The sequence below is a fragment of the Marmota marmota genome, unplaced genomic scaffold, assembly GCF_001458135.2.
Source record: "Marmota marmota marmota unplaced genomic scaffold, marMar, whole genome shotgun sequence".
Taxonomy (NCBI): Eukaryota; Metazoa; Chordata; class Mammalia; order Rodentia; family Sciuridae; genus Marmota; species Marmota marmota.
In genome coordinates this window covers 4,144,302-4,170,893 of record NW_026000205.1, presented here as the reverse complement: position 1 = coordinate 4,170,893, position 26,592 = coordinate 4,144,302, and the positions used below count along the sequence as shown (strand labels likewise).

Sequence of the window (26,592 nt, the reverse complement as noted above, 5' to 3'; positions counted from 1 at the left end):
ATACCAATAAGAACCCTTGCACATCCAGTTTAAGAGAGAACAAAAGGAAGTCTCTCCCACTAAGGATGCACTTGGACAATACCATGCTTCTACTTTATCCGTCCTTAACCATCCTAAGGTTTTCACTGTGAGCTGGGGAGGAAAACAACAGAAAATGAAAAAGCACACCTTAATAGTGCTCATATATTATCTCATCACACAAATGATAATTGATGGTGACAATCAAATAATACTAAGAAACATAGATGGGGCATTTCTTTGGACAAGGAAGCCTACAAAAAATAAAGGCACTGCCTTTCCATCTGCTCTATGAATCCCAGATGTCTATCCTGTGACTCACTGATCTTTCTGTTTTTACTCTCTGGAGGAATTTCCACAGCCTTCAGACTTCCAAGGTCTTCTAGATCTTAATACAACTTTATATTTTTCCCCAAATAACTCTGAAGAATGATGAACAGAACAGACTGGGAGGTGGACTGAGCAGGGGTAAAAAGACCCTTTGCAACTTCCAGGGTGAGGAGTGTGAGAAGCCTGGGAACAACCAGTAGCCCATGGGTCATTTGCACACAGATGAGGGAGGGCCTGAGGGTTCTTCCAAACTGGGGTTGGAACCTTGATGAGGTTCAACAAAGGGCTCTTTCCAGAGTCACAACTTTGAAAGCTTCTGGAGTAGCATGTGCCCTGGAATTTCAAGGGGATCTCAGAGAAGTGCAGCCAATATCTAACAGATAGAGCAGCTCAATTCATTGATGTATGACATAATACAGTCATTACATATGATTTTGAGCAATACCCCTTCCAGTTTCAAGGCTACCTCTGTTGTAATAGGAGGTGGCAAGTTGGGGGTGGGGGTGGTACAAAATTCCTATATAAGCCACAGCTTACAATCCCACAACCAGTTCTGCTGCTGCTTTGCCATCTGCTGCTCCACAGCCTAATTGGAACTATGGTGCTCAGACTCTTTGGTAAGAAGACTCATGCCCCAAGTCAAGCCTGAGTATTATTGCATCCCGAATGTGCCTCTGAATCTCAGACTTAATCCTTTCTTGCCTATTCAGTTCTCAGCTTCCCACCTGGTATCCCCCCCCCCCACCTCATTATCTCTGACTTTACTGCAATCTCTCTGCCCATCTGCAAATTTCAGAAGCTTCCCTCTTCCCAGGGCCCTCCCTACATTTCCTTACCTGTCAACCCAGACCCTAGGACCAAGACCCACAGTTCCTCTCAAAATTCACTCTGAGCCATCACCAGCTCGGTGACATGGTCTTGTGGCCCTGTTCATGGCAAGTCAGCAGAACTCCCAGCACTTTCATTTCTCTCCTAGTATCAGTTGTTCTCTTCATATATGAACTTCTGGACTCATCGGACTCTGAAGGAATCACAGGTGAGGACAGGTGTGGTGAGGAGGGAGGAGATGGCCCTGTGAATGGAGGTGGGTACTAGACTAGTCCTTGGATCCCACCCAGCTCTGACTCTTCCAGATACTGGCCCATGGCTGTGCCAGCCAATTCCCAGGTGTGGGGATAGGATCTACAACCCCTTGGAGCAGTGCTGCGATGATGACACCATCCTGCCCCTGAACCGGACCCAGCTCTGTGGCTTCAACTGCATCTACTGGCCTTGCTTTGAGCTCTGCTGCCCTGAGTCCTTTGGCCCCTGGAAGAACTTTATTTTGAAGCTGAAAGTTCTGGGTGTGCACTCCCAGTGCCACTCATCCCCCATCTCCCGGAACTGTGGCAAGTAAGGACCCTGCCCCAACTGTGGCTGGGGGCAGCGGGGATGGAAGGAGGAGGGCAGTCTGGATGTCTACACCTCTCCTTTTGAGCAACCCTTGCCCTGTGGTCTAATCTCTAGCTTTTATTCAAATCTTTTCATTTGTCTTCTTGTCTGTGATTCACAATTTCTTGTTTTCTCCCTTTTTGCAACAGAGAAATGTTTTCCCAAAGATATAGAAGAAATGCAACTTTCTCTAAGGCCACTCACCAGGAGAGACCGAGGTAGGCTTCAGGATCTGTGCAATAGCTAAAGAAATCGGAGAAGAATTTAGAGGGAACTAATCTGAGTTAATTTCCCCAGCAAACTTGTAAACTGCTACTTGTTGACTAATGACTATTTGAATGTGGTATGTTAATTGGTGAAGTTTCGTAGTAGCTTGAGGCCATTAGTTTCCTCTTACCACAATACTGAGTAAGTAGAGCTCAGAGTTTCATTCACTTTCAGATAGAGCCACCCAGGAGAGAAATAAGGTCATGGGAATGGGGATATTTGAATGTACAGACTCTTGACACACAGGAGACAAGAAGGAAGCCCCACCCACCCACCCAACCAACCTAACCAACAGAGCTAAACTGTGAATGTGCCAAAAGGCACTCAATCCAAAAGGGGTCTTTCCTGCCACAAGAGACAAAGGGAAGTAGGAACAACTGAAGGTACATTTCTTTAAATAACCCAATAGGAGAGAGTAAAGCCTAGGGGATGTTGGGGAAGACTGTGTACCCAGAGTACTCAGCCCACGAGGAACCGGGAGGGATCCTGCTCTCTGGAGGGTGAAATGCTGGTTGTGCTCAATCTGTGTGTCCCTGACCACCAGCTACCTGGTCTCGCAAGACCGTCATTACTTTCTGCTGTTCCTTGTGTCTCTTGGTTCATTCTTTGGGCTGGGATAGGTGAGCGTCTTTCTCACAGCAACAAATCTCTGCATCTTTCCTCAGGCTCCAGCATAGCCATGTTTCTCCTGCCCAGGATGTGATGACCATACATGGTCCACTCCAAGGTGAGACTCCAGACTGACACTCTCAAATGTCAGTCTGTCAGGACCTGGCCTGGGATTAGCTCTGCTCCCTGAACAAGTTCCTCTACTGGTTCAGGAATCTTGTCTGACCATCTGCAGTGACTCTGCATTTGTCTCCGCTCTCTAGCTTCCTGTTTTCTCAGTTCAACCTCCAGAGCCCCAGAGGCCACCCTAACCCTTTCTTAGGCTCTCTGCAATGTATATTTGTGTGAAGAGTGATGTGTGTCCTGAGGGTTATAGTTATTAGTAGCTACAATTGGAAAAAAAAACAAAAACCTGTGATTGCCTGGCTTATGACTATCAGGTGACCCACAAGTATTCATTGAACATTAACCACTGAAAGTGGTGTAGCCTGAGAATTTATTGTCATTCAATAAATCCTGACATTGTGGAAAGACACAAATCAATGCGTTTTGTCTGTGTCTCCGGAATAGCTTGCTCATGTCACTAATTTACTCAAATGAGATTTTTCCAGGGTGTATCAGACCTGCTTGTGCATTCATAGAGATATTATCCAAAAGATCCCTAAACCTTCTTCAACCAATGCTGGGAGAAGGGATTTCTGGTGACTCTCAGTTGACTGTAAAGGTCACAGAAGTCCACATCAGGAATATTACCACCCTCACCTTAGACGTGACCCTTCTGTGGCAGTTGGTGAGCAGAGCAAGCCACTGAAACCACACAGAGTGGAACTCTATTTTCTACTCAAGCTCTTTATAAACATGAACTAGTAATGGACTGAATGTTTGTGCCCTCTCTCAAAGGTCATTTATTGAAGCCTTGAACATGACTATGATTATAACTAGATGTGGGGCCTGTAAAGAAATAGTCAACCCATGAAGTCCCAAGTTTTCGATTCTGCAAATATTTCACAAAATTGACACAAGTTCATTAAAAAAGGTTGTAAATTATAATGTAGTGTTTATACATATTACTATATTACTCTTAATTAATATCATATTATAATTATATTATTTTTATTGTATCATGTTATATATTATATACCATATTTACATTTTCATAGGTGTTACACGTAAAGGACAATGGGACAAAGTGGGTTTTAAGGTTAAATGAGATGATAAGGGTGGAACTACAATCCAAAATGATTAGTGTCCTGATGAGAAGAAACATCTCCTCTCTTTCTCTCTCTCTCTCTCTCTCTCTCTCTCTCGATATATATATATATATATCCCTCCCTCCCTTCCTACATGCACACAAAATGCCATGCATATAAGAAAGAATGAAATCCTGTCATTTATGGAAACATGGATGAAACTGGAGTCACTATGTTAATTGAAAAGTTAAGTCTGGCACAGACAGATACCACTTGTTCTTACTCTGGAAGCTAAAAGAGTTGGCCACATAGTAGTAGAGAGTGGAATAGAGGACCCTAGGAGCCAGGAAGGAGAGGGGAAGGGGGCACAGTGAGAGGTGGATGAGGGCTCCAGAACTGTGGGGAGAGGGAGTGGTTAGTTCTAATGTTATATAGCATAAAAATCTACACCAATTACCTACATATTCCAGAGTAACTAGAGGAGGAAAGTCTGAATGTTCCCAGCATATAGAAATGATCATCTGAGGACACAGAAATGCTAATCACCCCGCATTTGATTGTTTATTGATCATTTGGGGTAGTATTGTAATGTGATCCTCCTTCCTTCTGTCTGCCATCGAAAGTCTATACAGAAGCTCCACCTAGAGGTTCTATGGTAGATAGTATTTATTGTGTCATCAACTAACACAAAACATGTCAATTAACTTTCAGGAGAGTGATCTGTCTGAAAAGCGAATATAGGAGCTGATCCAAGGAAGTCAAGGTCCACTGCAATGTACTAAGAAGACTGAAGCCCTGCTGACGGAGACCACCCAGCTGCATCCTCACTGCCTCTTTTCCCTCCTGTTTTGAGGAGCCAGCCCCTCTATCTCCTTCCAGAGTACTTTGAATAAACTTTATTCCCCCTACCAACACCTGTCTTGCATATATTTGTACCTGAGTGATAGGAAGCCTGAACGTTGGTTTCCAGTACATTTTGTGCATATATTGATTTGAAGTATCTGATTGTATTGATTTGAAGTATCTGATTCAATCATCGCATACTTATACACATATTGAAACAGTACACTGTTCCCTGTAAATATGTACAATTATTATGTACCAATTAAAATTTTCTAATTTTTTTTAAAAAAAAAAGGTCTATGAGAGCACACAGGAGAAAGTTGCTGTCTGCAAACCAGGAAGAGAGCCCTCACCAGAAACTGAATTGATGGACACCTTGATTCTAGGCCTCTCACCTTCTCCAGGACTGTAAGAAAATACTTGTCTATTGTTTAAGCCACCCAGTCTGTGACGTTTTGTTCTGGCAGCACAAGCTGACTCATAAAGTATCTTAATAACATCTAGAAGGAGGAAAGACTTTAAAGTGGTGGTTAGTAAGGAAGCCACAGCCATTCATTTGGGCCAGGATGTGTTATGGGGAAAAAAACCTCAACAAACTTCCACCTTCACTTGCTCTTAGTTCACTTAAAAGTCACTAATTTGTGGTTTCACACAGCTGGGCAGTATTAGTCTCCCACTACATTTTCTGTAGATAACATCTCGCATGTGGGTTTTGATAACAAGGTGTCTAAATTACTATTCAGAGATTTGAAGGCTGCTTTTCCTGAAAACACTGACTCTTGTAAACTATGACTTTCATCATTCATAGAAAATTCAGCCTGTCCTAAAAGTCCTAGTCCAGTACCTATACCTCTAGTAATGTCTCTTGGGGTTTTAGCATTTGGCCAATTTTCATATACTCACCATAAATGTTATTGCCATTGGAGACTAATTGCTTTTGTGCATTTTGAATAAAAAGATTCAACTTCAAATCTTTGAGCATCCTTTACAAAGTTAATAGAGTAGAAGTAAATCTACGGTAGGAGGAAGTGCTGCCTAGCATGTACCAGGTCCTAGATTCCATCCCCAGTACCAAAAAAAAAACATTATAAACAAAAATGTATTTCTAAAATAATGTTGAAGTAATCTAAAGGAAGACAGGGGGAAATTAGAGAAATGCAAAGATCAAACAGAAAACAAACTAATAATAATAGACAGGCTTAAGTCAACATATAAACAATTGCATTAAATGTAAATGCTCTAAATATACTAATTACAGACAAGCCAGTCATGGTGGCACAGACCTGTAATCTCAGTGGCTCTGGAGGCTGATGCAGGAGGATCACAAGTTCAAAGCCAGCCTCAGCAATTTAGCAAGACCCTAAACAATTCAGCGAGACCCTTTCTCTAAATAAAAATATCAAAAAGGGCTGAGGATGTGGCTCAGTGGTTAAGCACTGTCAGGGGCTGCTCTGGAGAGGAGCTATGCACACACCTTTAGGTCCTGAGTAAGAGGTCCTGAAGTTATTGCACTCTGCAATACATTGGGCTTTACCTCTGCTTGAATAATGAGGTGTGGATCCAGGAATGGAGGTCACCCTGTGGGGTTTCCAATCCTACCCCTTACCCTTTTTCGGGTAGAATGTCCCATGGAACAGTACCCCCAATAAAAGGCGAGCATCAGAACGTGCCCCTTCACTCTCACCAGGTTCTCATGTCTTTCTCTTGCTACTTTTTGTCAGAGCTTGAGACCCAGAGATGGGGAAGCCTTCCTGAAACCCCCAGGAAAAGGCATTCCACGTCTGCATGGTCTTTTCATGTCACCCCAAATTCACCTGAGTGACTTTAGTTCAGTAGCCCACACTGGATGGGGGCTGCAGAGAGCAACTTGGGTTCAATCTCCTGTATCAAAAATAAATAAATAAACAAATAAGCATGTTATGTGTAAGAAATTCACTTCAAATATAAAGGTAAATTAAGTTTGCATGGCAAGTGACTTACCCGAGACAGAAATTCAACCAAGAGATTTTATGGGGGGCTGCGGGAAGGGGAAGGAGAGGGAGAGGGCAGAGAGAGTATGAGCTTGGAAGCTTCAGCTTAAGAAGGGTTGCTTGGCAACTTGCCGGGTGCTGATTGGCAGGGGACTCAGGAACAGCGAGCAGACACTGTGTCCTGGTGGGGGGAGGGGATTGGTGGAGAAAACTTTTGAATTTGGCGCCCTTCAACTTGGTGCCCTTTGGAGAAGGAGGGGAGGGGTAAGGGATTACGTGATGGTCTTCTCTGAGATGGAAACTTAACTTCAGCGGGGAGAAGCCAGATGGGGGAGATAAAACCAAAAAGGCAAGGTCCTACACACACCCAACAAGGTTGATATAATAAAGTAAAAGGATGTAACAAGATATAACATTAATAAATAGCAGACCACTGAAATAAAAAGCAACATGGAAGAATCTTATAAACATGCTGAGCTAAAAGCAGAAGTCCATTGCATGGCTGTACCACAGTTGTTCACCCATTCACCAGTAGGAGGGCATTTGGGTCAGTATGGCCCTGTGTCTCCCTACCCCGCCCCCACCTCCCCTTTGACTCCTACTCCTCTTCTCCCTCAACTTTCCTATTTCTCTGGCTTCTTTGTCCCTTGCTCTCACTCCTGCTGTCTCTATTCTCCCCACCTCACCCCTCCTCCTGTTACCAAAAGCTAGTCCTTGTCCCCAATGCCAATCCAGTAATGAGGACACAGTTTTGAGGAAAAGGAAAAAGAAGGTTTATTTATTTGCTAGCAAAGGAGAAACATAGGGAGCTCCTGTCTCGGAGGCTGTGATTCTTCTCAGTAGTACGAGCAGGGGACTTTTTAAAGAGATGATTCAAAATCTACATTCTTCGTGTTCTCTGTCGGAGTTGTAATGCACTTGTTAATTTAGGAGATGGTCATTTCTGAGATCTCCTGGTACCATCCCCAAAGTCTGAATTACTTTGTTCCTATGGTGGGTGAGTACTCAAGGACAGATAAGTCTGTTTAAAATGGGGAAGAAAGGTAATCCTGTTTCCCTGAGATTAGGAGGGGGAGAGATTAGGGAGGAGCATGGAGAGAGGAAGAGAAAGAAACAGGTCCATTTTAAAACTAAGTTGCAGGGCAGAGCAGCAAAAAGTAGGCCACTGTTACACTCCCATCATCTCCCCACTCCTCTGCTACCCACCTCTCTCCATCTCTCCCAGTCTCTCCTGGGTTCATTTCCTTGCTTTCTAAGAAGTGTCCCCTGAAAGCTCATGTATGGGACAATGCAGGCAAAATGATTAGATTATGAGAGCTGTGACTTATTTGATGGATTAATAATTTGAAAGAAGTAGGGTACTGGGTGGTAACTGTCTGCAGGTGGGGTGTGGCTGGAGGGAGCTGGACTCTGGGGTGTTCCTTGGGGGATTACATCTCCTTCCCTGGCTTCTTTCTCACTTGCTCTCTCTGTTTCCCGCCTGCCTTGACTGGAGCAGCTTCTCTCCACCATGTGCTTCTGCCATGATCTTCGGTCTTCCCTCCGGCCTAGAATAATGGTCTCCGACTTGCAGCCCACAGCCCGTCTCCCAAGATCCAAGATGCTACGGCTGCCTGTAGTCCCCTTGGGAAATTTTCATCAGGCCTCTGAAGGCAGGACCAAGCTTGCCTCACTGAGAGATCCAGGAAGGGTGTCACCAGGTGGGCTTCTGTTCCTTCTGGTGCTCAGTGATGTTCATGAGACTCCACACATTTTTTTTTTTTTTAAATTACCTTTCTGGAGCATGAGAACCTCAGTGCCAGCCAGGGAGGTTGGAGGCAAGTCTGTCACCTATTGTAACCATGGTCCACTTTAGCTTTGAATATAGCCCTTGCTGCTCTGCCACTGCCATTTATTTTTTAAATGGACTTTTTTTTTCTCTTCCTCTCTCCCTGCATCCCCCTAATCTCCACCCCCAGCCTCAGGGAAACAGCATTACCTCTCTTCCCCATCTTTGGCAGAATTCTCTGTCCTTGAGCACACACCCATCACAGGAACGGAAGTAATTCAGACTTCAGGGATGGCACCGGAAGATCTCAAAGATGACTGTCTCCCAAATATACAAGTGAATTTCAACTTCAACAGAGAACACTTGGAAAGTAGCTTTTTAGTCACCTTTTTAAAAGCTCCCTGTTCCCCCCCCCCCATGTGCACAATAAACAGCCTCTTGGACTGGAGTCCCCTGTGGTTCTCAGTTGCTAGCAAAGTAATCAACTTTCTTTTTCCTTTTTCTCAAAACTGTGCCATTATTGGATTGGCATTGGGGCGTGGACCGAGCTTTGGGTAAGAGCATTGGCAGCTGACCTCAGCAAGGCCCAGTCATCATGGGGGCCTCCCCCGAGAAATTTCCCAAGTCCCTTTTTGGGGGCGGGCAGCTGTTTTCTCAGCCCTACTGTCTGGGGGCTGAGAAACAGAAGGAGGGCGACCCCCTGCGTCCAGGCTGCCAGCAGTGTACCCTGACCTTGGAGACCTAAATCTGAGCTAGTGACCTCGAGAGGTCAGTCCTCGAGCGCCACCTAGCGGTCACATTTATATCGTTTTCTCACGTATCATTGGCGAAGCTGGCGGGATGGGAACCAAGAGCGGTGCCCAAAGCAGAGTTCCAGGAGGCGCAGCGACAGCAGGTTCCTCCCATATTGGTCCCCAACTGGCGTGGGAGCAATTCATGGACATGGTACCTACAAATACCTGGGTGAGTGGATTTGCGGGCCACGTGGGGGGGGGGTGCTCTGAGCTAACTATGGTCCAGGTGGGGAGCTCCCCTCTCCCAAAATTTATCCAGATGCAAAAATAAATAAAAATCCCATTGCTCTTCCTCTTCCTGATCAGTTGTACTTTCTGCAGAGAAACTATTCAGTTTCTGGTCTAATTTTCTGGAGGATTCAAACAGGAGTTAAGACTTCAGTTGATCATAGATTTTGGTGCCCACAGCCACCACAGGGACAGACAAGAGGATTTAACACATTCAGTACCAAGTTTTCAGTCTTTGGATTATTTCAGTTAACATAGGTGCATTAAAATAGGTTGGAAAAATATAGAATTTATATATTGCATTAATGTTATTATATAATAATTATTATAGCATAATTATATTACTGTCATTACATGATTGCATTATATATGACATATATAAGTTTTTATAGGTGTTCCACAACAGGGGAAATGGGACAATATTTAATTAGTAAATTAGACTTCCTTACTATCTTTTCTGTTAGTGGTTATCCCTCTCTATCCCAGAATGATTGGTTCTGGTACCCTGTGGTAGACACCAAAATCTGTGGGTGCTCAAGTTCTTCAAGTAAAAGAGTATAGTATCTATATATGATCTACTTAATCTTCCCATATTTAGGGGGATAGGTACCAGAGATTGAATTCAGGGGCACTCAACCACCAAGCCACATCCCTAGCACCATTTTATATTTTATTTAGAGACAGGGTCTTACTGAGTTGCTTAGTGCCTCGCTATTGCTGCAATCCTCCTGCCTCAGGCTCCTGGGCCACTGGAATTACAGGCGTGGGCCACCATGCCCAGCTACCCATATATTTTAAGTCCAAATTTCTTGTAATATCCAAGGCAATTTAAATGTTATATAAATAGTTGTTATGCTGTAGTATTTAGAGAATTTTGACCAGAAAAGTCTGTACATATTCACTACAATTTCTTCCCAAGTCTTTTCTATTGCATGAGGATGCAGAATTTGAGGATAAATACAACAGAAAAATATTTAGATGCCCAATGTGTGTCAAATATATATTAAAAACAGAGATATGTGGCAAAAAGGACAAACAAGGTTCTTGCTCTTATAGGAGCCCTTTCTTACCTGTGGAAGAGAGAAAACAGGGTATATAAATACACTGATAAGTTTGTGACTTATGTACCTTGATTATAGGGGTGTTCCCTGCAGGATTGCTAGACCACACCAGCTCTGTCTCTTCTAGTGTCCCCTTGAGCACTCACCTGTTGTTCCTGCTGCACAGAAGATGTGAGGACAAGTTCTATGACTCCTTTGAGCACTGTCACTTATATTCAAATTAATAATACTTAAATTTATCATATTTAGTTATAAAAAAAACTAAGAATTCACAAGACCTTATGGAGAATCAGTGAAGAAGTGAATGAAGAGCAATTTCCCAGATTAAGAATGAATGGAGGGTGGGGGCAGAAGGTTACGTTTAATCCAGCAAAGAAACTTCACAGTGTTCTTAGGACAAATTCCTGGCCTATGTGAAAAGGAATTTGTGGACATTTCCTTGTTCAATGACTTTGAAGGATAGATTAACAAGCAACTTGGTCTTTTGAACAATGACTACCAAAAGTGGGGCCCAGTAGTGAGCGCTCCTGGCTGGTGAGAGGCAACATTCCTCGCCTGTCTACATGTCCAGATTTCCTGCATGAGGGTCTGCAATCAGCACCATGGACAGAGCCCCATTCATTCCCATGCAGGTGGCATCTTGTGGCCAGAGAATGGAAACAACGGAGAAGACCCCCACTTTGGGTCTTAAGAACATATTCATGGATAACAGAGTAGAGGGTGGATATTAAATCAGTGAGCTCTGCAGAGACTAGAAGATGTAGAAATCATTGAACACACCAGGTGTCAGTCTCCTGCTGCTGCAGAATCAACTATTCCTACATCCTGTGGCCTGAAACAATCCCCTTTATGATTGCTGGAGTCTACAGGCCACATGGATGGCTCTGCTTATCTGGGACAGGCTCAGTGGGTCTTGGCAGGGGTCACTCACATACGATGCTCAGTTAGTGGTGCTGTATGTATGCTGACTCATCTACAAAGAACTCACTCATGTTGTCACCCAAAGAGGTCTCAGAGGGGGACCTCTACTCAGGACAAGTGGAGTCTTGACTATGTGATTGAAAAAACATTAGCAGCTATTAGTAGAAGCATAGAGATATATTTTGGAAATCGGGTAATACACATTCGAGGCAGAATGCAGGCCATCTCAAGAGTGAACAATGCATTTTTGGAGACCCCAACTCTTTGTTATTTGTACCAGCAATTGAATCCAGGGATGCTTAACCACTGAGCCACACCCCCAGCCTTTTTATTTCAAGACAGAGTCTTGCTAAGTTGCTTAAAGCCCACTAAGTTTCTGAGGCTGGCTTTGAACCTGTGATCTTCCTGCCTTAGCTTCCTGAGCCAGTGGGATTACAGGTGTGGCCACCACACCCTGCCCAGCTCCTCTTTGAAAGAAAAGTTGATGACAGTATAGGAAGGTATTCAAGGATGAGATCAGTCTGGTGATCACAAGATGGTTTATGGTGGTCTGTTGGTCTCAGGATCCTTGGGCTGATGTGGTCTCCATGATCAGATGAGTAGATAACACAAAGAAGTCCCCTAAATTATGTTTCTTAAAGTATAACATCTCTCTATACTTAATTTACTTGTGGGTGGGTTAATAGCACACAAGGTAATTTTCATAAGGGGGTTAATTTTTGGTAACTTTAAGATTTACAGACTTCCTAGAAATTTGGTAGTGATAGACCTGGGAGACAGACAAACTTGGGGAAATATGTGGAAACTGGGATTAGAATTACATCTTATTGCCCTTCCTCTACATCCTTTCTACCTATTTTGAATTGAATCAATCTGACTTCATTGTGAGTGGTAAGGGCCCCTAAGGGGACTCTGTGACCTGCAGAGCTCAGATTCAACTCTTGCTAACCTGCCCCTAAGTGTCTCCAGACTCTAACTCTATCCCTTTGTCCCCTTGGAATTTCTTCTCTTGTTCCTGAAGCTTTCTTGCCTGGGTTCAGTGTTATCCATATTTAGCCTCACCATCCAGTTTAATTAATAAGTAACCAAGTTTTCCTTGGCTGAGACCTAGCTAGGAAGGTGAGATCAATTGTAAGCTCTCAGTTCTCTTCATCTGTGCTTTTCTGTCTTCCTCCAAGCTCCTGGATAACAAGGATTCATCACTTCAGATAGAGCTCAGGGATCCACTCCTGATCCCCAAAGTCTGCCTCAAAGAATCCAGAATCGATGTCTCTGGAATATACAGACATGTCTCCATGAGGCTTTGGGTGAATCATTCCTCCCCAGCATCCCTGGGTACTGCGGAATTATCCCTTCCCCTCTGCACTGCCTGAAATATATGGACTATATTTATGTTTTCAGCAAGAAAATATTTGTTTCATTTTTTTAAAAAATCACTCAAGCCAGGCACAGTGGCACACACCTGCAATCCCAGAAGCTTGGGAGGCTGAGGCTGGAGAATCACAAGTTCAAATCACAAGTTCAAGTCTCAGCAATGGCAAGGCACTAAGCAGCTCTGTAAGACCCCGTCTCTAAACAAAATACAAAATAGGGCTGGGGATATGGCTCAGTGGCTGAGTGTCCCTGAGTTTAATCCCCGGTACCCCCCCCAAAAAATTACTCAAGGCTGCCTTTCCCTTTGGAGATAGTTCATGTCCTCCCTTGGACACATTTTCCTTGCTTTGCCCACAAAGTTATCTCCCTCTCTTAAGATTGCCCCATTTTTCCTTGAATATGTATTCATTTTCCAAAATAAACCTGTCCAAGCCTTTGAAAAAAATAATCACTTGGCAGTGTCCAGGCAATTATTTGTGTTATATATAATAATAAAACAGCCTGAGGTGATTGTGTATGTCTGCAATTCCAGCAGCTCCAGAGGCTGAGGCAGGATGGTCACAAGTTCAAGGTCAGCCACAGCAATTTAGGAAGGACCTAAGCAATTTATCAAGACTCTGTCTAAAAAGTAAAAAGGGCTTGAGATGTAGCTCCAGGCCAGATACAAACCACAGATCAGCACAGCTTTTATTCAGGAATGGGGTGGTGCCTCATATGGACCTACTTTTCCTGGCGGAAAATGAGCTCCTGGCCAAAAGGGGAGTTTATACTTATATAGGTTATACTGCAAGGTGACTCAATTAATGAATATGTCAGTTTGGGCTATTTTTACTGGCCCAGCTGGAGAGTTTGGGGTCAGTGGTCAGTATCTGGGGAAAAAAATTAGGGAGAGGTCAATGCTTTGATCTCTTCCCAGAAACTGTCATTTCAGACATATGGATGTCTCCTCCCTGGGGCCTCTCTTGTCACTGGGAAAGAATGTACTGGGAAAGGATCAATATGTTTTCTTCTCTCTCATTCCCTCTCCCTGGACCATGTTATTTTGGGGTGTGTCATTTTTCATATCCAACATTCCAGAATCTAGAATGTTGGGGTATATGAATTGGGACAGCGAGGTCTCTGGCTAATTCCTGATGGGAAGAGGTGACATATGGGGGGGGCCTCCTTTTGGAGTCCTGGAAGTAGCATGGGGGTCATGCAGAGGGGGATGTGTGGGAGAAGGGCTGAAACCATTGCAAGTGAGTGATGTCGATTCCCTTTATGCTGCTCCAGAAATCAGGCAGTGGATAGCAGAATGAGAGATGCTTTGAGATGTTCCTGGAATTTGTTGCTGAGCTGATTCCTTTATTAAGAAACTGTAAAACCAAAATAGGAAGAAGAAAAAAATATATTATAACAGGGGCTGGGGCTGGGGCTCAGCAGTAGAGCGCTCACCTAGAATTGTGAGGCCCTGGGTTCAATCCTCAGTACCACATAAAAAATAAATAAATAAATAAATAAAGGTATTGTGTCCATCTACAACTAAAAAATATTTTTTTGAAAAGAAAAAAATATTATAACAATAATTGGCTTGTTAGTTTAGGGAAACAATTGTAGCATATAGAATAAAGACTAATTATCTTACTATTGTTAGGAGAATAATTTTAGCATGAAAGGTGAAGAATAACTAATTTGCTAGTGCTAGGAATATGATTTTGGCATGTAATATGGCTGAGAACTCTATTATTCTTAATTAAGGTCCAATCAGATTTAGGATGTTCTTCCTGTGATTTCAGGGGTCCAGTGCCTTTGGAGCAGAGCAGGCATGATTAACCTTGCCAGCATTTTCCTGATGGTTTAATCTTTTTCATCCAGCTTGACAAACTACACACAAAAAAGAGCAGGGATACAATTAACAGTATGGTTAAGGCTAGTAATCTGGCTATATGTGTAGAAAAGTACTTTAAAGGGTTAAGGGAATAAATTCCTTTAGCTAAACTGTCCCAAACCTTTTCATTATCAAAAGTAGGTGTTTTGGCATTAAGCATGACCAGGACCTGAGATTGTAATTTTAATGCATCCAAAGAAGCATTATGAAAAAGATAAATTCCCATGAGATGATTGTGTACACTTTGCCATTGAATCTCAGTGTCATTGTATGGGACTGTAGTAACACAAACGTGGGTAATATTATAATGTCACTGCAGTCTCTGAGCCATCGTAAATCTTGTACTTGTTCTCCTGGCCATATAAAAGAATCTTTTAGTTGTTGATTTTGTTCAGAATTTCCTGATCAATATGTACATGACTTTGCCAGTTTGCAGCAAAACTCAGATTCGATTATCCCAGTGAAGATAACATTGCCAGCTGTCAACAATCAGATAAAATGTGAAACACTTTTACAGGAGCCAGGTGGCTACTGGCCTTTTGGGAATCATAACAGTTCCTCCTGAACTTCACCATACAGTCCGATTGACACATCGTTGCAGCCTGCAGTTCTCACATTTAACATAATATATGTTTTGTGAGGCATTATATTGTATTTGAGTGGGCCCAGATAATAAAACATAGGGATTTAATACACATACTGAGGTGGAATTCCTTATGAAAGGAAACATTAAGATGGATAACATTTTTAAACTTATTATATTGAAGATCACTGTTTCAGATTCAAAAAGTCTCCTGAGTCAGACGTATTTTCCGCATTCCTTGTGGTCCTAGAGCAGTTTAATCTCATCTCTACATAGAACAGCATTCTTCCCTGACTGGTTTTTGCAGAACAACAGAAGCCAGAGAGTCCAATGAATTTTGTAAAGTCTGTACCAAATCAGTGACCTGTTGGGTATCTACAATAACCTGTGCTGACTATTTTTACAGTGCATAGAAGTTCCTAATCTACTGCTTCTGTGTTAATCCCAGTGGATGTTTCTAGCCCTCTGCGTAAGGGAATGACTTGGGCTCTCTCCTACATCTGGCGTGTGCTGTTATTGGAATGGGTAAGCCTTGGTTGTGAGGTAAAATGTCTCCTAAAATATCTTTATTTTTTACTAGTAATGGACAATACCTTTATTTATTTATCTTTATGTGGTGCTGAGGCTCGAATCCAGTGCCTCATACATGCTAGGCAAGTGCTCTATCACTGAGCCACAATCCCAGTCCCACAAGATATTTATCTTTTCTTTTAACTTTCACATCTCCAGTAATTAAAATGTAAGGAGATTGAACACAGGCCTGCAGGCCATAACAAGAACCCTCCTTATAATTTCTGCCTCCAAAGTCAGGTAAAGTCTTGTCAGTAAAATATGAAAATTCTGAGGCAGCCAAACATCTTTCTGAGTGCCACCTTCACTTAAGGTCAAGATGTTACTAACAAATCCTCCAGGGGTCTGGCAGCACCCTTGCATAATTGCTTTTTGTCAATTCTAGGAGACCAGTCTAAAATGTACCCACTATTTCTAAACACCTTATGCTGTACTGGGAAAATATTTATACAATCCATCTCCTTAGGAAAAGTGCCAATTTCTATTGTAGAACAGTTAGTACAGTGACATATTAGTGGACGTTCTGCTGAAATAACTGGCTTGTTATGAGAAAGTCCCATTTTAGTAACCGATATGATCTAAGGCTTTCAGTCCTCAGGGACAGTATGATTAGCTAGTCTAGGTCCCCCAACTGCTGTCTTTTCCTCAAAAGACACTTGACATTTGCAAAATGACTTAAAGCACAAATGACGGCTTGAAGTTCTGCGCGTTGGGCAGAAGTATATGAGGTTTGTATTACCTCTGTAATACAAGTAACAACAGCATGTTTATCACAGGACCAACATATAGGTAATTGAGCACTATAGCCAGAATAATTCAACCCAGTCACATGGATGGGAGAAATATGGGTGTCTGTAAATCCTCCCATCATATATGAGTCATTAGTAAATACTGGGATGGATTCTCCAGGCCACACCGCTGGGTGTACTAAAGGTGGATCTGGAAAATATGTCCAATAAGTTTCTCCCTGGTTCCCATTTACCTTACAGCTCAATAGAGCTAACATTGCCACAAGCATCGTCATTGAAGACTTAGCTTCTCCTTGCTGTTGAATCATTTGCTCAGCCTGCAGCGTCAGATTCTTCAGCTGCTTCCATGAGGGTAGCTTTGCTATTGGGTCTCTCTGAGCCATTTTCTTTCCCCTCTTCCTTCAAAAATTCCTCTTGACAGTGGGAGTCAGGTCTGAGTCTCTGGATCAATCTTCAGCCATTTGAATCTTGGTTCTAGGTCCTCCATGCCTGACGGTGTGTTCAGGTACCCAAATAGGATGAAAAGCACCTTCTGGGAAAAAACAAGCATGACCTCTGCCCCACATAATCCCTGGATCTGGTCCTCTCCATCGGCTAGTCTGGAAGTCCTTCCACCACACTCTGCCTGAAGGGCCTGTTACTGTGGAAGACATGTGTCACTCAGCTGCAGTGAGACATTCTAAATCACAGTTTAGAAAATTTAAAATGCACAGAGCATGATTGAGGTTATTTGGGGGGTCCTAGTCCTATCTCCCCCTTTTTGTTTTTGTGATTGTAGGTTAATAGGTAAATGAGCTCATTCTACAATAACTTGACCCTCAGGGTTGTAAGGAATACCTGTTTTATGGTCCAATATCAAACTGTTGGCAAAATTTTTGAAAAGAAGAGCTAACATAAGCTGGTGCACTATCAGTTTTAATTTCTAAAGGACATCCTAATACTGCAAAAGCAGCTAAAAAAATAAGAAATAACATGTTGAGTATTTATTTACTTTTGCATGGACTGTGGCAAAGATAAATCTGGAATAAGTATCTACAATTACATGTACATAACATTTTTGACCAAACTGAGGATTGTGAGTTACATCCATCTGCCATAACTGATTTGGTAGTAACTCACAGGGATTTACCCCATATTGTAAAGATGGAAAGTGTATAACACACTGGGGTTGGTGACATACAATTTGATGAGCTTGTTCTCTAGTAATATTAATTTTTATGTAAACTAGAAGCATTTTGATGATGCAAAGAATGTGAAGCTGGTGCACAGTTATACAAAGACATTTGTTTGGCCAACAGCAACTAATTTATCAATTTTATCATTACCTGATATAAAAGGGAGATTAGTGTGGGCCCATATATGGCCTATAAAACATGGATGCTGATGTATTTGTACTGTCTTTTGCAAAGTATGAAACAAATTAAATAACTCTTGTGATGGTGTATACCCAATAGTTAAAGCTTCAACATTTTTTGTTACTCCAACTGCATAAAAGCTATCAGAATAAGTATTAATGGGTTCATTTGCAAAATGACTTAAATACAATGAGATCTTGAAGTTCCACTCATTGGGCAAAGTTATTTGAGGTTTGTATTACCTCTGTATGAGCGGGACTATAAAAACCTGCTTTACGGAGCTTGAGCCATCAGTGAATACTATTAGTGTGCCATCTACTGGTTATATGCGTACAGTCTTTGGAAAAATAAATGCAGTTGCCAAGGCAAGTTGAATAATTTTATTATGAAGATAATGACTTTCCATCTGAACAGGAAAATTAGCAAAACCTACTTGCCAAGTATCAGATGTTTGGAAAAGCCAATCATTCTGTTGAGCATAAAATGGGATGGTTAATGTTAGATTCTGATCCAACCTGCTGTAAAACTTGTGTTCTGCCCTTAATAACCAACTGAGCAGCAAAATCATGAAAAGAAGTTAATGACTTTGAGGAGAGTGAGCTAAATGGATGTATTCAATAACTCCCAATGATTGCCAATATTGCCCCCTTAGAAGCGTGAGCAGTTGGAAATATTAATAAACATATAGGCTCTTGTGGGTTAATTCTAGTAAGCTGAGCATTTTTTTGAACATTCACCTATTTTATTTATTTATTTATTTTTATTATTTCTTACATACATCACAATAGAGGAGTGCATTACATTCATAATTTTTTGCATTACAATTCTTAATACACCTTTATACCACAATTTATCAAATCTCTGTTTGTATATAAGGTATGTTGACACCAAATTCACATCTTCATACATGAATTTTGTATAATGATGACCATCTCCTTCCACTATCCTTGCTATTCCCCTTCTCCCTCCCTTTCCCTCCCACCTCTATTCCCTATCTAGAGGTAATCCTCCTCCCTTGCTCTTCCTCCCAACCCCATTTAAGCTGAGCATTTTTAATAGCAAATTCAACTTTCCTTAAGGCCATTCTCACTTCTGCTGTGAGCTGACAAGAAGAAGTTGGAGAAGGATCCTCCTGTAAGATCTGAAACAAAGGATTCAAATCTGCAGTAGTTAGTTTTAAAGATGGCCTCAGCCATCTTTAATAATTTTTGAAAATCACTAAGGGTATGCAGTCCCCTGACTCTTGTAAATTTTGAGGACAGATTTTGCTCCCTTCTATTATATGACCTAGATATCAAAAAGGGGATGTCCTCTGCACCTTCTCAGGTGCAATGAACAAACCCACTACAATGAGTGAATTTTCTAACTGAGCAAGGACTTTCAAAAATACATCTGGGTTAGCATGAGCTAAAAGTATATCCTCCATAAAATGAACAACATATACATCAGGGAATTTCTCCCTCACAGGCATGATTTGACAAAGGGTTGGGCTATTACACTTTTACTGAGGCAACACCTTCCAGCAATATCTCCTTACTGGTTCTTTAAAATTTACTGCTGGGATGCTGAAGGCAAATCTTTTACAGTCATCTGGAGGCAAAGATATAGTGAAGAAACAATCCTTTAAGTCTATCACCAATAGATGATAATTCAAAGGAATGGCTGTAGGGGAAGGAGGCCCTGGTTGTAAAGCTCCCTGGGGCTCGATAACATGACTAATTGCCCTGAGATCTTGTAACAACCTCCATTTACCAGGCTTTTTCTTAATTACAAAAATGAGTGTGTTCCAAGGACTAATAGTAGGTTCTAAATGGCCAGCCTGAAGTTGTTTGTGAACTAGGATGTGGGCTAATTAAACTTTCTCCACTGTTAAGGGCCACTGACAAACCCAGATTGGCTCTTCTGTAAGCCAGTTAATTTTTCCTGCTGTCCTCTGGGTCAGGGACAGAGTCAGGGACCCTGCCAAAAATTCTGGCTGAATGAATTAATTAGTCTTTGCTGGGAATACTGGGCTACAGGTAAATACCCTTCTTATAAATTTCTTTTGATTTCTCTAGAAGTAAATTTTTGATTAAGTCCCTGAGATGACATGATGGAATTTGGAGTTATTAATAACAAACTTAGACTTCTTAGAATATCTTGGCCCCACAAATCACTGGCAAGGTGTCTAGGACATAAAGCTTAAAAATTCCAGGGTTACCATTTTTATCTTCCCAGTGAAGATATTGAGCACTTTGTGCAGGCTGAGAAATCTGACCAATCCCCTCTAAACGGGCAGGTGTGATGTGTAAAGGCCAGTCCCTGGGCCAGTACCTGCTAGATAGGACAGATCCATCAGCCCCAGTGTACACGATGCCTCAGAATTTTTTATGATTGATTTCAAGATGTAGTAGGGACCACTTCTGCTGAACTAATTGGGCCCAATATGCTCAGTCCAGGGACCGGGAAGTTGAGCTTTTACCCAGGCTGTTTGCAGAGCAATAAGGCAAAAATATTAACTGTGCTAATACATCCCTTAAAGAAAGATGAATACTGTGATCTGACTGTACTGTAATTTCAATTTCTCTTTTAAAATTTGGGTCAGTCACCCCTGGCAGCACCTGAATTCCCCTTTGTGTCAAATTGTTTCACCCCAAAATTAGGCCTATGGTATGTGGTGGCAGTGGCCCATGAACCCCAAGTAAACACTCACTTGGCCCCATTTCAGGAGTCAAAGTTATTCCCATGGCTGGTTCTAGCCCCAAGCTCTTGGCTGAGTTGGAAGCATTCCTGACCTATAATAATAACAGGTAAGGATGGCCAAGCCTGATGTCTGAGCCTGAGACTCCTCTTCTGATGTAAACTGCAACACCCCTTCTGTTTAATGGGGCCTTCCCAGTGCAGAAGAAGATGGAAGTGAAGTCATAAATGGTGGCAGACCATTTCCACCATGCCTACCAGAGAATGCCCACACCATGTGGTCACTTCTCCAATAGCCGCATCAGTGCAAACTCAGTGAAATTTCTACCCGATTATGCAGCAACCCGCAGTCCCAAGTCATATGCCCAGGTTTACCACAGTTAAAATACTGCCTCTGAGAATGGCATCTCCTAGACTGAGGTTGTAACACTTGTTTTAAAGTGGCAGCAAGTGTTAAACCCTGCAATTATGTGGGACCCACGTCGGAGCAAAGGCAAATAAATTTAGAAACAGTTCCCCTTTTCCCATGGGGTAGGAGGATCTCATGACAAACTGTTGCATTTTCAAAAGCTAATTGTTTGATTAAAAACTCAGAGGCATTTGAATCCCCTATGGTCCGTTTTGCTGCCTGGTAAAGACCGTGCCACAAAGTCTGAGAACTTTTCCTCTGGTCCCTGTTGAATTTGGCTAAACTCCAGAGTTTTTCACCTTTATATTCAACAAGCCTAAACAACCATTTACCTGTCTGAGATTTTATTAGTGGGACCACAGAAGCCGATCACAGAAGTCGAGAGAGAGAGAGAGAGAGAGAGAGAGAGAGAGAGAGAGAAGGAACAGGGTGTTGATATTTATAGGATCAACTTGGGGTGGGGGGGAGCAGGGGGAAGTGGGATGTTACTTCTTTATTGGCCAAGAGTTCTCGCCACTTCAGGGATTGGAGGTGCGCCATTCAACGTTCACACCATTCACAGGGATTGGAGGTGATGGTTCATGCGCCATTCATAGTTCGCGCCATTCAGTGCGTCATGGACCTGAACTCCGGGAAGAGAAGCGCTCCGGGCTCCATCTTTACCAATATTCCTCCATTTTTTGTTTTGGTTTGGGGGCATTATGCTCGGTCTGGCTACTTCCTGCTGAGTAAGGGCATCATTTAGAGGGAGGGAGATTAGTTGGTTGGAGAAGGGGGGCCAGGAGGCCTCATATCCATGTGCTGAAGGCATGGATTTCCTCCGGGGAGAAATCCATGAACTTGCTCTGTAACCACAAATTGTTGGATATAATGAGCCACTCATTGGGGTGGCTGGGTGGGAGGATAAGTCAACTATCTTCTTGTAGGGCTTGTAAGAATTGCATGCATCGGAGGGTAACAGATGTTATCTTTGCTAGGAGGAGGATCAGAGGTACAGCGTAAGCCACAAACCTGCAGCTATGAAAAGAAACAAGAGAGACAGCATTAATTTCTGGCATGTTGTCCAGTCTGTAGGGCTGGCAGAAAAAAGGCCTAGGCCCAGGAGAAGGCAGATTAGAACATATAAAGCTAAACACCAAGGGCTTATTTCTTTGGAATGGTGGGGTAGAGATGGCCCTTCAGTGGAGTTGTCATTGGGTATCTTCATCTTTCAGCACTTGGTGGAGGTTTCTTGGGATGAGTGGACGTGAATGTTGTCTAGCTCATTGGAAAATAGCTGGTAATCCCTGAGGAGGAACTGATTGAAAGTTTGGTTAGAGATTTTGTTATTTATCCTTGAAGGAATTTTAAAATGCAAGGAAGGAAGGCATAGAATAAAAAAGACCCCAACTAGAGGTCCCAGCATTGGGAGAATCCAGCAGAAGAGGTTTGTGAAGAGGTCCCAGTAGGATTTTTGTGCCAATTGCAGCATTATTTTTTCTAGTTGTTACTGTAGCTGTTTAATCTTATCTTTCACTATCCCTGACTGATTAACATAAAAACAACATTCTTCCTGTAAGAACAAGCAGAGGCCTCCTTTCTCCGCCGTGAGTAGATCTAAGCCTCCGCAATTTTGTAGGACTACTGCCGCTAGGAAATCTAATTGATTTTGGAGGGTAAGTATGGACTCGGCCACCTGTTGGAGGTCATCTATGAACAATTTGGACAATTGGTTATAGTATGTGTGGGAGACAGGCAAACCTGCTGTACCCATTGCCAAGTCTGCTGTAATTCCTAAAGTAGCAAGGAGAGGTATGAATTGGATCGTCCGTTTGGATCTTATGTGTGTCATGAGAGGGATTGGTATTTCTGTATATCCTGGAACTATGTCTACATAGGGAAACAATAGAACAAGAGTACATGTGCCTGCCCAGTCAGGGGGCAGACAGTGGTATACAGTTGTCCCACATAAAAGTGATGCTTCAGAGACTGGTGGGCAGTGGGTCTTACTACATTTTGGTAGAGAGGCTTTTTGTTGACATTGCTTCTCAGATGAGTTTCCTACTGGTACATTTCCCAATGACTGAAAACATAATGGAGCAGCTTGGTAGAGAGGGACACCTGAGAGTTTGGCTGTGGTGTCTTGAGTTGAAGGAGTCTCATTGAGTGTAGCCTGAGAACTATTTATCGGGTATGCCATTAGTTTTGGGGATTCAGTTCTAGCCTGCTAACACAGCCAACATCCCTGTACATAGTTTGTATTATTAGTAGCCTTTAACAGATTGAAAGAGAGATTGACAAGTTTAAGAGAGAGAAGAGGATCTTTGACTGTTTTTGCCTCAACCAAATCAGGCAGCAATTCTTCCTGTTGAATGTCCAGCCACTTGGGCATGGTGTGGGGGAAGCCGGGCCTGGGTTTTTCCCAACGGCCACCCAGTATCTATTGTTATTGTAATCACAGACCTGGGGATCACCATGGTAACAGTCTTTTGGAGGGGTTTCATTGAAGAATTTAAAACTCCTCCTACAGTTCATGGGACAGGATGGTACAGGGTTTAACCTTCCCTGCACTATGCTTTGAAAGAGAGTTAGCAAGTATAAAGCCAGTAGACATAGGTCTAAGAAGGGTGTGGGTGTACTGTGTTGTTGTGGGTTCCTAGATTCTATCGGGAGGCCCATTCCATGTGTGTTCTTCTCCTCCAGAATGGAAGGGAGGGGAAAACGGAGCTTGAGAGAGGGTTATCTGGGGATATCTCACAGGTAAATCTGGGCAATTGTGGGGGTCCTGCAAGGTTGGGAGCTGTGGTGGGATTGTCCTCTGGAGGGCTTGCCACCAGTTTTAACCTAGAAATATGAATCCAAGGGGTTAGTTTCTTTCCTTCCTATTGGAGTTTTGCACATTGGGTGTACACAGGACTACCTGTAATGGCCCTTCCCATTTGGGGGTTAGGGGGGATCTTTCCCCTGGGGAAGAAAAGTAGACTCATTCACCTGGTTTGAGGGGAAAGGAGGCAGCTGAGTTCTCTGGCTCAGAGAGTATAAGAAAGAGGAGGGGAAGAGCATGTTGATTGGGGAGGGGCCAAGGTTCTGGTGAGATTCCTGGGGGGAGAACATTATCTCCAAGAGGGAGGCAAGGGATGCTTTTTTGGTAAAGCCCTCAGGCATAGTACGGCAAGAGGGAGGAGTTTAACCCAATCTAAATGAGTCTCTAAAAACAGCTTCGTTATATGTCTTTCATTGTGCGGTTGGCTCGCTCAATCTTACCTGAGGCTTGGGGGCAATAGGGACAATGAAGGTGCCATGGGATGGACACTGTCTTTGCCACATTCTGGGTTACTTGAGAGACAAACTCAGGCCCATTGTCAGATTGGATTCAAGTGGGCATCCCAAACTGAGGGATTACTTTGGTCAGGAGGATATTAGCCACCATAGTAGCCTGCTTATTTAAGGTGGGAAAGGCCTCTACCCAACCCGAGAATGTGTCTATTAAAACTAGTATGTATTTGAAGTTTTTTTACTCTGGGCATGTTGGTGAAGCTGATTCCCCAATCTGCCCCGGGAATGTGGCCCCTAGCCTGATGAGAAGGGAAGGTTCCGGGTTTTAAAGATGTATTGGGATTCACTCTTTTGCATATCTGGCATGAGGCTGTGATCTGCTGTATCACTTCTTTATCCTGGGGAGTCAGAGTAAAGAAAGAGTGGAGAAAGGCTTTGAGAGTCTGCGGACTGGTGTGGAAAATGGGGTGGAGGTAAGTAAAGAGGGCATGTTTAGGTGGTCTCCGTTATTGGGTAATGTTGGAGAGCACATGGAGATGAGAGATCCGGTGGGGTCTGAAAGGGCGGCTGACCTGGCTGCCTGATCTGCTTTTGAATTTCCCTGTGTGACGGGGGAAGAGTCATTTTGGTGTGATCTGCAATGGACAATTCCATGTTTTTTAGGAAGCTGGGAGTAGTAGTAGTAGTAGTAGTAGTAGCAGCAGCAGCTTGTAGTAGCTGGGTGATGTATGTGGAGTTGGATATAGAGGTGCCCTTTGAGCTCAGGAGACCTCTCTCCTTCCAAATTGCTGCATGAGATAAGAGAATGTGGAAAACATATTTGGAATCAATATAAAGGGTAAGATCTTTCCCTGCTGCCAATTCGCAGGCTCGCGTTGCAGCTACCAGCTCAGCCTGTTGGTTGGTGGTATTTGCAGGCAGGGGATTGGCTTCTATTACTCATGATAGGGACACTATGGCATATCCAGCTTTTCTGATTCCCCTCATGCATAAAGGAACTGCCATCAGTGAACCAGGTGTAATCAGATTGGTCTAGAGGTCCCTGAGTGATATTAGTTGGGCATGGGAGGAAGTTTTCTAGAATTTCCCTGTATTTATGTATTTGGGATTGTGTTTGACCTTGAGCCTGAGTGGGTACCAGAGTTTCTGGGTTGAGAGGGGTGCAGGTTTGGAAGGACATGGAGGAGTCATAGAGGAAAGAGACCAAGAGAGAGAGAATTTGACAGGGAGGGAGGGTTTGCAATCCTTTGTACATTAGCAAGTCCTTGAGGTGATGAGGAGAGGTGACAATGATTTGAGCTCCAAAGGTAAGCTTTTGTGAACATAGGAAGCTGCTAGGGCATGGAGACAAGGAGCCCATCCCCTGGATGGACAGCTGGATCTAACTGTTTTGAGAGGAATGCCACCGGAGCGAGGGTGGGCCCATACCTTTGTCCCAGCATCCCCAAACCTTGCCCTTTGTTTTCATGAACATAGAGAGTAAAAGACCTATTAACATCTGGCAGGTGTAGAGCCGGTGCTTGTAAGAGGGCCTTCTGGAAGGTTCTGAAATGTGGTGCAGCTGAAAGTAACAAGGGCTCATGCTTGTTCCCCTTTGCTAGATCATATAGAGGTCTGGCAAGTAATGAGTAATTTGGTACCCATGCCCTAAAGTAGCCTGCCAGACCCAGGAACGAGAGAATCTCCTCTTTAGTTTTTGATACTGGAAGGCTTTCAATAAGGCCTTTTCTATCGGTTGTGATAGCTTTCTTCCCTGTGGAAATGTGGAACCCTAAGTAAACAACCTCAGAGAGAGAGAGAGATCTGCACCTTTTGCAGAGAAACCCTATATCCTCGTTGAGCAAGAAAACTCAGGAGGGTGGCTGTGTCAGACTTTGAGGTTTCTTCTAATGAGGGACTACAGAGGAGGAGGTCATCAACATATTGTAGGAGGGTTGAGTCAGGGCATAGAGGGAAAAATCCTCAAGATCTCCAGCGAGAACTTGTCCAAAAATAGGTGGGCTATCTCAAAATCCCTGGGGCAGGACAGTCCAGGTTAACTGTCAGGAATGTCTAGTTTCTGGATCAGTCCAGTTGAAGGAAAATATGTCTTGGGAAGAGACGGGTAGTGGAATCTAAAAGAAAGCATCTTTAAGATCAATAACTGAAAAACAGGTGGAGTTTACAGGAATGGAGGAAAGGATAGTATAAGGGTTTGGAACCAGGGGATGTATGGGCCTGTTTGAAGAATTTATTAACCTCAAGTCCTGCTCCAAACAGTATGTTCCATTAGGCATTTTTACTACTAAAATTGAGGTACTGAATGGAGAGTGTGTGGGACA

At 43.0% G+C, this 26,592-nt stretch overlaps 2 protein-coding genes across 2 annotated transcripts in view; both read left to right on the top strand.

The window, feature by feature from the left end:
• The window catches only part of LOC107151729 (insulin growth factor-like family member 3), a 130,835-nt gene that overhangs the window by 68,884 nt on the left and 35,359 nt on the right, over nt 1-26,592 (top strand). The window lies entirely within an intron of this gene.
• On the top strand, nt 869-4,903 carry LOC107151600 (insulin growth factor-like family member 3). The gene is made up of 6 exons (XM_015497000.2): nt 869-965; nt 1,325-1,384; nt 1,482-1,740; nt 1,929-1,997; nt 2,712-2,773; nt 4,557-4,903. The coding sequence occupies exons 1-6, from the start codon at nt 947-949 to the stop codon at nt 4,562-4,564; spliced, it is 477 nt and encodes a 158-aa protein (XP_015352486.2). The 5' UTR covers nt 869-946; the 3' UTR covers nt 4,565-4,903.

What these genes read in the sequence shown, in the direction of transcription:
- LOC107151600 (XM_015497000.2), top strand. An exon ending in GGACTCTGAAGGAATCACAG is followed by an intron (nt 1,385 to 1,481) that starts GTGAGGACAGGT and finishes TGACTCTTCCAG; the next exon opens with ATACTGGCCCATGGCTGTGC. An exon ending in ATCTCCCGGAACTGTGGCAA is followed by an intron (nt 1,741 to 1,928) that starts GTAAGGACCCTG and finishes TTTTTGCAACAG; the next exon opens with AGAAATGTTTTCCCAAAGAT.